Here is a 13,272-nt window from a genome sequence, read left to right as displayed (position 1 = left end):
CGAGGATCATATTGATGTAGACTATTTAAAATATAATAACGAAAACATATTGATAATGAATAGTTTTTTTCAGTTTACAGGCTGTGTGGTAAATAACTGATTACACTGAACACTAGAATATTATTCTATATATTATTATTATTTTAGTTGTTTAATCTTTATTTTACCGGACTCTCAGTCTTTGGCTGAGTCTTTTTACATCAGGGAACCTAACATGTTGTATCATTAACTTACTAACAGGTGTTATTTAATAATATAACAGGCTCCTGCAGGGTAACACTCCTCACACTCGTCCCCCTCCCCCAACATCATTAAATGATTTTCATTATGTTCGCAGTGTCGCAGTCTAGTGATTTGTTACAAGGTATGAGATGAGCAAAAACATCAGTATACCTGAATGAATGGGGGCCCTTTAAGTAAGCTATATTAATAGAAGTGCTTAACTACTTCATTTAATTTAATGTACAGATCAATATTAATACTGGCATCTGAAAGTCAGATAATATTTTCATTCAATTAATTTAAAGATATATTAATATTTCAAACATCAGGCATTGATTTATCATCCAAAGAACTTGTTTGCAAGGCTGTACAATTCATTAAAAGTAGTTGTTTGTCAGTAAATCCTGTTGGTAAACAATGGATCTGAATCACCCGCCTTGAACTACTGGAAGCCACATGGGTCACATGACCTGCTCTGGTTTTGCCCCCCTCACTGGAACCAGTGAGAAAAGCACAAACAGAAATACAGGATGTGAAATAATCGCTACTGTTCTAATTTTGGAAGAATGTATTATTATCATGTAGGATCCCATTACTCACAGTGAGAGGCTTTCAGGAGCTTTAAAGTTTTAAATTGGAGAAATTCATCTTTTTATGTACATTTATTTAAAAAGATTTAAATAATTCAGAATTTTTAATCTCACTTTATGTTGGACAGGAAAGAAGAGTACGTGTGTTTTGTTAGACATAAAAGCACTCTGTGATAAAAATTCATGCAAATGTGGAAAAAGTGAAATCATGGAGATTGCTGCATTCGCTGTGACCGCAGCGCAGTGATACGTGGCACGAATAACAACCATCGCTGGAGAAGAGTCCATCAAAATTCAGGATTTCAGCTGCAGCTAAGTCTGCAAAGTTGTTTTGATATTAGCTGCAGGATTCAGACTCCATCCACAGTTGTAAATAAACTGTCCCTCACTCAACTTTGTATTCTGAAAACGATCCATGCATTGAACCTATTGTATTGTATTCAAGCTATTAAACTCCAGCAGGTTTTCCCACTATACAAAACCCATTTATTGGTGATTCATTTTTGATGAAGGCTAAAAAGACGGTGTACAAAATGGTAATACACTTTGAATGGAATCCTAGCAGTGCTGTTTTGTATAATGGGCGTATAAGCTGCAGCTGTGACATCTACGGCAACATAACATACCTGTTGTATTTCAAGTATCAGTTTTTGTCCCACGTGAAGTGCTTTTCAGAACAGGTGTTTATATTACAATGCATCTACCAGAGGTTTCAAATGTCCAACGCTGAGTCCATTATTGGTTTAATTTAGCCTCCAACAAAAACAATATTTTTGCATTTTTTTAATATTTCACATCTCTCAGTGTAAGGGAGGTTTTCGTGCAGGCCAGACAGACTGCCATTTCAAAGCTCTGGAATAAAACACATTCAGACACTTAGGCCCTCTGAGATAGAAATAATAAAACGCACTGTCTAGCTGTGGTCAAGTGGGACATCCATCATTTTGGAGCCTGACAGCTGTGACTGGCTGGGACTTTTTTTTTTTCTGATTAAACAACAAACCAATAAAATACTAGAGCCTCAGTTTGTTTATGGAATGTGACTCCAATAACCTGCTCAATCAAGTTCTGTGCGAGAATGGGATCAAATTCTAATCCCAGCTATTGAAATTATTCTTATTTTTTATTATTTCTTTTATTATTTTGTTTTACTTAATCACAGTATATAAAGGAAAAGAGTGAGAGGTATGAGAACTGAGTGTGTCTTGAGTTCAGGCCAAATTCGGATCATGAGACAAATGAGCCGCCAGGAACCTTCCCACAAATCCAGGTCCTGTAATTATGTTACCTCATGTTCAGTTTTGCGCAGAGGTTACCTGGTCAAGCTATAATAACAGTGCCTCAATGTTGTCTTGCTAAATCTAAAGATTAAATGTAATCATCCTTATATCATGAAAAATGTATCTGTCTGGATGGCAGATGGCATTGCGATAGCGATTTATTCATGCTATAACTGTGGGACAGATGCAACAAACAGGGTTTCTGCAGACAAGTGAGCAAGACAGATCACAGCAGAAAGTTCAGATGATCAGATTATGAAGAAGCTTCGGGCAGATTTCACTGCAGATAAAACTAGCTTATGTATACAAATTCATTTTTTTGGTGGGTAAAATTATATGGGAATTTACCATTTAACATAAAAGCCGCGTGAATGTACATTAAGATTTAAATAATCATGTGAATACATGAAGTAAAATATATTACAAAACCACATTTCAGATATTTTGTGAGAAAGTGTTGAGAGTGTTGTAGTTTATTTATATTATTTCTATTCAAAACACCTTTTATTTTCCCTCCAAAGTCTGTTTCTATTCCAGGATGGCTTTTTTTTTTTTTTTTAACAGACACATATTGTTTTATAATGTCACTTTTTATGACAGTGAAGTTGTCATCAGTATCAATCACATCAGCTCTCAGCCTCCCAACAGGTTAACCAGCTGCCAGAGAGCAGGAAACATTTGGCAACAAAACAAACGAGAGAGACTTTGACTGTCGGAAAACACTTCATATTTACTACAGCACCCTACATTTGCTGTCCATCATTTTATTTGAGAGTCTGAATTATGAGTGTGCACAATATAATGTCCTCTAAAGTTTCCAAGAAAGCAAAAAGGGAGCTTTTCTGCCAAACAATAAATGCAACATGTTACATTTTATAGATGTGAAGATTACAGTTGTGTGAAACATAAGCTGTCAGGGATAATGAAGACTTCTGATATCTCATGTTACTGCTTAGTATAAATATAACTACTATAATTAGAAGTTAATTAATGAACAAGGGATTGATTTTTGGACAAAGCTTCTTTGTGTTGTGTGTCTTTCTCTGAGAACACTGTAATCATCAGCTAGCTGCTGATGCTAACACTAGCTCTTCACTTCATTGCTAAGTAATAAATCTAATCTAAGATAGTTAGCTGGCTCAGGTAGCATGTGCAGCCGTGTGAAGGTGGATAAAAGAAGAGGTTAGTTGCTGTACTGTAGCTGTGTTTATTTACCAGCCAGTTGGAGGCTGTAGGTTGGTCTGCTGCAAGGCTGAGAGCAGGTGTGATTGGCTGAAAGCTGAGGTGGGCGGGCACTGGTGATATTATGAAATAAAAATAAATAACTTTTAATAATAATGAGTAATAATGAATTTAACAGTGCTGCTGATGCTAACACTGACTCTTAACTTTATTGCTAAGTAATAAATTATTATGATATTTTTTATTATAAATATCATGACATCATGAAATAAGAATAATTAACTTATGAGATGAGATAATGAATTCATTTTTTATCAGTTCTTAAATTATTCGATAACTTATTGGTTCTTTTTTATATTGTAATTGATTTATTCATTTGATTATTCACTCCGTGTTTTATTTAGTAAATAAGGCCCCAAGTAAATTCTAAACCCACCTTCCCACTGCCCACCCAAGGTCCCTTACCTATATTTGCCATCTCAGGCACGGTGGCGCTGTAGGGGCCTTCATCAAAGACAGGCGGGTTGTCATTGATGTCCTGTACACGGATTATGAATTGTGACGAGGGCTCCAGGGCACGGTCGGTCTGCCTGTCGGTGGCCGTGGCGATGAGGCGGTACTCGTCCTTCTCCTCACGGTCCAGTGGCTTGGTGACGTGGATGTTACCCGTCTTCTCGTCTATCACGAAGACCGAGCCCGCCCCCTCGCCTCGCAGGACATACTTTGTGCGTCCATCATTCCTGTCCATGTCTGTGTGGAGCTAGGTGAGAGGGGATGGCAAGAGGAGTGACGAAAGGAAGGAGGGAAGGCAGACGAAATGGAAGCGTGAAGGGGTAAATGTGTGGAAATAGAAAAGTGAGAGTGGTGTGGAAGGTAAGAACAGACAGGAGCAGAAAGGGTGGGAAAGAAAGACAAGAGTAAACACCAGTTAAAAATTAAGTTTGATTTTTTTTTTCAGACAGGCAGTGAAGACAAAACAAGCAGATTATCCTCTGCATGCCTCCAGGATATAATAAATTTAAACAGAGGCAGACAAAAGAAATACACACAATACCTTCCTCTCTCTCAACCACACTTTCATCCCATTGTACTGCCTCATCTCGCTTTTCCTGCAGTACGAGTAGTTATGAACCAGGATCTACTTAATCTCAATGATATCCACAACACATGCTCGCTCTTAGAGCCTCTGTTCACTTCTCCAGCAGCTGTCGACGACGACGAGAGCTTGCTAGTCCGTGCACATGCAGTGGCCTGGCTATTTAATGAAAGCACCGAATCAAACGAATAATGAACAGTAGGCCAATCAATTATTCCCCAACTAAAAGGTGTGTATGAGGGAGAGTTGGAGGTGTGCATGGCAGTGGGACATGCTGTATCGATCACAGGCCTGTGTTGAGCTTTATTGGATCAGGGCCCAGCGGGATGGCAGAGCGACCGGCGTCCTCTCATGCAGGGAGAGGTAATATCAGGGAAGGCTCCTCACTGTCCTCCATCCCCAACGAGAGAGACACGCCGGCGGGATGCACCCGGCACATCAAGATTCAATCTCATTACCCCGCACCTACGTGGATCGAATAGCAACTGTGACAAAAAAGAGTGTTAAATTAGCCCCCACTTGCACAAAAGTGTGACATTGTGACTTTAGATGTAGAGAAAAGAGGAGAGAACCGGCTGGGGAGGGGACAGGGGGGTTAGCTAAGGAAAGCATTGTTGCGTGGCAACAGCTAAGCACATTTGCTAAATGAAATGAGAATGGATACTGTGAGTCGAAATGTTCATTTACTTTGAGGATCGCCATTTTTCAAGGGGGGAAATAGCACGGATACGCCAGCTTCCCGGGGGGTAAATGATAAGTGCGGATGTTGACAAGGTTGTTTATGGCTAAGAAAAGCAATCATAAGTTCAGAGCGCCTTAAAGTTGAAAGCTAAAAGTGTGTGAACAATTTGGCACCTAGTCAAAAGTTAAACAACGCTTCACCTACAAAAGATCCCTTTATTTCAATGACAGTGCAAACTGGGAAATCTGAAAGCACTCTACATAAAAGATGCTGTGTGAGAGCATTATGCACTTAGGCAACTGGAAACAGACCTACAGCTGGTCTGAGGTCCTCTCTCCACATTCCCTGTAATGTAACTGAAGGGGAAGGTCTTTTAATCAGCTATGATACAACTAGCGTTAGCACATCTATGCTAGATCAGATTTTGGGTCTCAATGAACTGTTGAAAGTTGTCATGGTCTCAGCCTGGAGGCTCCAGGGTTTTGGTTTTTTGGACTTTTTTGGACTTTCTCACTTCCTGTTTTATTTTGTAATTGGTTTCCTTGTGTGTCTCAGTGTTTTGCTTCCTGTCTTGGTCCTGTTTCTGTGTGGTGATTGTCTGCCCCGCCCTAATGTGTTTCACCTGTGTTCAATCACCCTTGCCTCCCTTGTCTATATAGTATTTGTGCTTCCCTTTGTCTGTGTCGGTTTGTCTGTTGATTTCTGGGTTTGTCCTCATCAGTTCACATCTCCTGTTCATGTCTGGTCGCAGAGCTGTTCACGTCTGGTTGTCCTCAGTCTGTTCATGTCTGCTTTACCCTCGGTCTGTTCATGTTGCCTGTTCCTGTTTCTTTAAGTTCCTGTGTTTCCCTGCTGTTCCTTGTGGTTCCCTGTGCTTGTTTTTTAAGTTCTTTTGTTTAATAAATCTGTCTGCACCGTCTCCCAAGTGTTGGCTGCATTTGGGTCCTACTTACCACTAACCCTTGACAAAAGTGACCATTTATGGAGGTGATACTTCACCCAAAAAATCTTTTACATGTCAATCATTTGTACCTGGCAAGCTTTAAAGGTAGCTGGAATGGGTGAGCCAACAGCCGAGTGGCTAAGGTGCAAACCACATGGGCGTAAGTTGCCCTGAGCAGCTAGTTGTGGTTTTAATTCTGGCCGGCCAGATTCTTTCTCCTTACTCTCTACCCCCTTGTCTGTCTTCACTTCCCTACCCAAGAAAGGCATAAAAATGCACCAAAAATAAACTCTGAAAAAAGCAGTTGTCACAAGAAAAAGGAGGCTGTGCTTATCTTTGACTCTTGGCCACTTGCGCGCTAATGCCCTTTGTGTGTAGGCCTTCTGCACAGCAGACATTCAGATTTATCACAGTAGGAAAAGCAGAGGTGGTGATAACATGAACAGTGGCTATATTCTATTCAAGTGTCCCAGTCAGCCATGACAGTGTGAGGGTGAGGCTGCACTTTCCATATTAAGACCCTGAAACTGAAGCAGCCAGATTCATCCATCATTAATTGTATAATTTAAACATGTGCTTCCCTACTGTGACATGTAAAGATGTCCATACAAAAAAAAAAATCATCCAGAGCTGTACTCACAGTTACTACTGATCTATAATCAGAACCTGTCTGCACACCTGCCCCTCAATCCCCTCAATCAACCATTCCCTGTATTTACCTGCCCACAACCAGCAGTCACTTCTTGTCTGATTTTTACCTGCCTACTTCTCTTCCAGACTCGGTTGCCCCTGCTGACTCACTCCCTCTCTTCTGAACACTAAATACTTTTAATTCACTTTCATCTTTCCTGCTTTTCTGTGCTCCTAAGCCCAGACAACATGTACCCGAGCTGTGACAAGGTTTGTTATTTATGGCAGAATTAAGACCTGGATATGAAGATTCAAATTAATTACACAGCGTCTATATTATGACTGAGACACAGTGTATTGATCCATGGCATCCACATGTCAATCAGTCTCCAGTGACAACTTGTGATTGGATTTCACTGCCCAGCACAAATATGTTAGTGCACCAGCCATAGTGAGAGTAAAGTAGACAAATGACCTCCCGGTGCACCACTCGCAGGCAGCCCAGGTACAATAAACACACCTGGCACAAGCAGCGTTGCAAACAATAAGACGGATATTCTGGTGTATGCCTGTCTTTCATTTTATGTCAGGATGACACAAGGAAATGTAAAATGTCCAATCAGTGGAGGGAGCGTGAAAAAGAGAGTGAGGCAAAAGATAACAAAGAAAACACACCTCACACATCACTAACCACAGAAAAATCTAGACGCACACAGCCGACAGTGGGCCAATATCTACAGTACCATGGCAACCTGCAGCTAAGCTTCACTCATATTACGATGTCATACAACCATAATTCAGGTTGGCCTCCCACAACTGCACGGTGACACACTGTCACTCCTCTTACAAGGAGGGCAAGCTGAGGACCGACCTTTGCTTTGATCACCAGTGCACCTGCGTAGGTTTGAAGGGTTTCTTATTAAACCTGTTGTGTACTGCTGCAGCCAGGTGGGTCACACGAGTTCACTGAGACTTGTTTACATTTCGACCTACACTGAGTTTGGGTTTCTTCTCATCCTCTGTGGAGGCCAACCGGGGCCAATTGGCCAAAACACCCGGCTGGTCAGGACCAACATGGGAGCTTGGTTCCGCGCTCTCCTTAACGAAGAGCCATTAACAGTCAAAGTCTTAACGGCCCTGCAGCTTAATGAGGGGACTTAACGAGCTTCTTAATGAAGCCCCGGCCATCATTACCACAGTGAGTGGTGGCAGCGCTGATTGAAAGCATTGCTCAGAGTCACTGTGGAGAAGGAGAACCCAGCCTAAGGAAACCAAATCCATTTAAGGCCAACCTCTCACCCTTATCTGTCCTTCCAAGATTAATAGGGAAGTATAATAAGGAAAACGCACTTAACCAGATATAATGGTTACAGATATTTTATGGTTACAGAGGTGGCACAGCTATGGGATATCTTCCAGCCACCTGTCGGTGTGCAAAAATATCCAAACAATATTATAACACAACAGGCTATCACCATATTTCACATCCGCTTAACGTGAATAATATGACATCTCATAACTCCTACATTTCATATCCCCAAGATATACTATCAAATATATTAAGAGCCAAACAATATGAAGCCACTGGCCACAAAAGCCAAATTTACTGATGTGTCACCTCTGCTTGGAGAGTGATTTCAGCCTGATAAGCTGCCATTTCCATTTTCCCTGGCGCCTCTTGTGTATGCAACACCCGGCCTCCCAAGGCTCCTAAATCTCTTCAATTACTTATATTATCATAAGGTAATATGCTTATACTCATATACTCAATTTCACATTTTTGCAATAACCATAAATCATCAAGCGAGGAGGAAAAATACTTTCTGCCAACCTCTAAATCACTTAAATAACTAATACCCCATATACACAATTTCACATTTCTGCCACACAATAAATCATAAAAACGCCAGGAAAATGTGTTTTTTTCCACAGCTGTGCATTAGCCTAATGAATGTGGATATTTTCCCCCACAAGTTCATATATGTGTGTGTGTGTGTGTGTGTGTGGTCGCTGTGGATATGTGAGGCGGACAGGGAGGGAAGTCATGTAGCAGGAAAAATTACAAAATGTGGGAAATCAGCTGGCAGCTCACATGAAACGCCAAGAGGCGTACAGCGGCATCGCAGGGGCGCCGCTGAGCCCTGCGATTGGCAGCGAGCTTCAATTCCCTAAACATATCAGGGAGAATTTGCAAGGGCACGCGGGCAGGTGTGAGAATATCCCCCCACGATCTCCTCTGGAAGCCCATGCAGGAAGCGAAGCTATTCATCTTCAGTGTGGCGACTTCAAAAGAACCGGAGGGCCTGCAGGACAACGGCAAACCCCGGCGGCCGCTTAAATTCCACACCGAGGCTGGGAGGAGGTATCGACGGGGACTGGGACTGAGCCAGCTCTTTCATATCAGCCAGGCAGTGTCAAGCAGGGCAGAGGGGACAGGGTCTGCCAATCGATTTGGAGCAGGCTCAGCGACTCAGGGAGATGTCTGAGGAAACAGGCCGATCGGGGGAAAACGGTAGCGAAATTAATTTGGGACAGAGCCCATGTAGGTTTAGAGAGTCCGTTTGAAATGAAAGTGTTACTTGTGGCCAGCTTACCTGCCACTGAGATATCATTAGTTTTGCTTGAGGGTATGTGTAAGGGTATGTGATTGTGTGTGTGTGTGTGTGTGTACTGCACGTGTTTCCTACACAATATACGTGATCATTTTAACAACAGTCTTTCCAGGTTAGTGTTTGTGTGTGTAGGTGTGTGTAGGTGTGTGTGTGTTTCGGCCACAGTCTCCTTAAAGAAAGACGTGTAGTGACTCTCAGACTCCCTCTGCCCCGGCTCACCCTCTGCTTGGCACAGTCATTTTCACAGAATGTACAAGGAGCCAAAGCGTGACTAAGAACGTGTGTGTGTCCGTTTGTGTATTTGTGTACTTTGTGTGCGCCTCAAAGTGCCAGTGGCGCCTGACCTGGAGAGAAAAGAAACAGTTGAGCGCTGGCCAGGAAGTGAGGGGTGGTTAATAGAGCAAAGCACAAAGCCGAGGCCAACATCTACACAGCGACTATTAATTAAAGTCAACATCTCTCTGGGCCGGTTGTGATCAGCTCTGCCTCCGTCAGATGTCTCCACTCTGTCTCCCATCTGGAGAGCAATGGATCCCCGTCTGGACCTCAGGAGACCCGGATATACCACATAAACACACACGTATACAAACACAAACAAGGATGTGGACACAGGTATAGTCGGCTTGAATGATGTCCCTCGAATTCACGGGTGGGAAAACTGCATCAGTGCAATTCGTATTGAACAGGTAAGGGACTGTGTGAAAATGACTAGGGCTGGGAAAGAAGCTGAACCTTGTGTTTTATGTTACTTTTACTAGAATCTACGCAGCATTATTAATATTTTCTTCTTTCTCTTTCTTTCTCAAGATCTCCCCTAAAACCTCAACTTAACCTTCATGTTTAACAAAATCTTTTTCACATATTCATCAAATTGAAGATTCTTTAATGTTTTTAAGGACGTTGTTTTTATTGGGTCCAAATTTATGAAAAGTTTTCTAATAATTTCCAATACATTTCCTGGAAAGGACTATGTTATCTGGTAATACTTTGGGGGATAATCACATTCTCTTTGAAAGGAAAGCTTAAATTAATCCCAAGTAAAGATGCATTAGTTGTTATTATTAGAAACTTTATTCTTCATACACATTGTACTATATTCTTCTGTGGACATTTTTTAACAGGTTTTATACGTTCACCTGCACCTACTGTTTACTAACTAAATCACATCTTGTGAATCACTGAAAAATAATTCAGAAATGATGTTCTTTTATAATAATAATAATAATAATAATAATAATAATACCACCAAAATTCCTCTACAACAAAAATGTGTTGTATTACAGCAATTGTGCACAACAATAGATTATGGCACATACAGGTGCACAGACTTGTGATTTTACCTCATAACAATTCAATAATTTAGGTAAAATGTTGTTTACAACCTCTCAGATCATCTGGCTGCTTGTCTCCCGCCCTGTCAGGCTCGTAGCTGTTCGTTTTGTCAGTATATCGTTATCAGAACTGAAATTCTGCCAAAACTATGAAACAAAGACAAGTTATAATTATCTTTTAACTTGAAAATTCTTTCACTCCAGTTCCAATGAAAACAATAATTGTCATGATGAGAAATCGACCCCTACGAGACGCAAACAAACTGTCATACCAAAGTGAAACATCCACAAGCAGAAAACGTATGCAAATGGGAGTTTCACCCAGGTGTGACACACATACGCGTCCACATGCATGCAAATCTCCACGCCTGCCCGACTCTAATCAATGCAGACACACATAACGAAAACAGCCTCCATTTATGCAAAGGCACACGATAAGGAACCCCTCACAGAAACAGAGGCAGAAACACAGCCAGCCTCTGAGGAGCAGTTGAGACTTCAGAAGACAGACCTTTGTTCTGCGACAAGTTTTAAATTCTGTCTGAACTTTCAATCAAACCCATTCTCGCAGCGGGTGTGGATCGGGAAATTCCCTTTTGTTCTGTGCTCACAGTAAAATGTCAAGACGGTATTGACGACAGTCTCCTCGCTCTCCTTGTCTGTTTGTCTTACAGCGAGACACGGTTTAAATATGTCATGAGCAGCAGCAGTTAATTGTTTAACATTGATCCACCATTGATTCAGCATTGGAGTTTGGTTAGCGTCGATTGCCTCTTTAATTCAGTTGTGGTGTGGACATGTTGCCCTGTTCTCGTTTGATCTAATTCAGTCTGTCTCTGGAGGGCACACTGTGTGGCCTCCACTTCATCACACACACACACACACACACACACACACACACACACACACACACACACACACACAAACACTGACTGCGAAATCCTTCTCTGTCACACTCACACACACACACTTCCTCCCACTCACACACTTCCTAATAGAACATTCATTATTCATCATTATTAGACTTTTCCTTTATCACCATAAGCTGTTCAATGCTTCTCACCACTGTTCCCTTCCTCCGCAATACATTATTCAGGACAAAACTGTGCTTTTAGCCTCAGAGTATGCAAATCCCACTTTTGATTATCATAATCAGCTGATGTATGAAAGGGAGTGTGAGTGTGAGTGTGTGTGTGGCGGCTGGTCGGATGATTGTTTATGTTTTATTGCTTCAGCGCTCCACTCTGGTGGTGTACACTTCACATCATATTTTTAGCCGAGGGAGACGAGCTTGGAAAAGGCCACTGGAGGCTTAACTCACTGCTGTACATTTAAAGGGCAAATCGCCCACATATATGCCACCGCGTGCCACTGCCAAAAGGAATGGCTTTTACCATCGGAAAACCAAAAGTCTGTGTGTGTGTGTGTCTGTGTGTGTGTGTGCGTGTGTGTGTATATATATAAGGGAAGAGAGGTGTGCAGTAATGAAAGGGGATTTCAATCAGTCTTTATCATCTTTTTTCACTACGTTTTTAATAGTATCGAGTTTTTATGAAAGGATTGACACTTAGATGCACTGAATGGTTTATACATAAATTAAAGGGCCTATTTGTAAGTTTTATCTGCCGCCGGGAGCGGGTGGTGGTGATCGTCACTTGTCAAGAGCTTCAGCCATTGTTGTCTTTGTAATACAAGAGGTTATAAGGGGCTGAGATTGGAGGCTGCAGTGAGTCGCTATCAGAAAGTGAGGATAAAATGTATGGGGTGTACAGCATGTACTGTATGCTTTATTAATACTGTGTGTCACTTCAGTTGAATTATCTCAGCATGTGTGTGTTTGCGCTGGCATGCCTCTCAGGATGCATTAAAAAATTAACCCATGTGTCTGCACGTTTCCGCAAGCTAAAGAGAAGGTTCCCTCCTCTCTCTGCCTTCTGTTTCCTCCTCTGCTGCTCTTCTGCTCCCATCTTCCTCCTCCTACTTCTTCCCCTTTGTCGCCCCCTTCCCATCGGGTGTCACCTATCACCCATGCCCTCCCCTGCCCTACTGCTCTCCTCCTCTGGCCTGCCCTCGTCATGCATCTCCTCTCTTCTGGGGCCAAAGACTTTGCCCTTTCTCCCGTGCTCTCTGCTACTTACACCAGCTGTTGTGCATAAATAATATCAATAAGCATGCAAAATTTTAATATATCTGTTTTTATTCCAAAGCTAGAGTAAACCATAGCAATCAGTATAATTCAAAGGTAGCTGATTTAGTTTTCGCCATGAATCAAAGTTTCAAGTTCTAGATGACCCAAAGCTTTGGCGCCAATAGCTGCATTTTTTCCCCAAAGGTTCAGTCTTTGTTGTTCCCCTAATTTTTCATCCAGCACCAGCATCAAATCAACATTTCAAACTTTGGTTTGTGACCAAATACCTGCAAAACCATTGACGCTCCCATCAGACCGTCCTCCCAAGAAAAACTACAGCAGTGGTCATTTCAGAAACGTGTTTATGTTCAAATGAAAAAGCTCTCTACAGACCGCGGGAGTTATTACAGGTTATTATACTTTTCATTTTCCAGCTGACGCTCGTTGACGCTTGTTTTCTAACTTTAACCATGTACTTCTTACTGTAAGCATGACGACAGAGTCCTCTAACACTGCCCTCTGAGCAGCGCTGCATCTTCAGGGCAGACTGCAGACTACAGTGAGTTGCTATCGGAA

The 13,272-nt window shown here is 41.8% G+C and overlaps 1 protein-coding gene across 1 annotated transcript in view; it reads right to left on the bottom strand.

Moving 5' to 3' along the window:
• LOC130178997 (uncharacterized) overlaps window positions 1-13,272 on the bottom strand; it is a 141,283-nt gene that overhangs the window by 67,676 nt on the left and 60,335 nt on the right. The window contains exon 3 of the mRNA XM_056391689.1: window positions 3,740-4,034. Coding sequence (XP_056247664.1) covers window positions 3,740-4,034 — 295 coding nt within the window. The remainder of the gene's footprint in view (window positions 1-3,739; window positions 4,035-13,272) is intronic.

The sequence above is a fragment of the Seriola aureovittata genome, chromosome 12 (genome assembly GCF_021018895.1).
Source record: "Seriola aureovittata isolate HTS-2021-v1 ecotype China chromosome 12, ASM2101889v1, whole genome shotgun sequence".
Classification (NCBI taxonomy): Eukaryota; Metazoa; Chordata; class Actinopteri; order Carangiformes; family Carangidae; genus Seriola; species Seriola aureovittata.
Note: the sequence above shows the minus strand (reverse complement) of the source record. Positions and strands in the feature narration are given on the sequence as shown.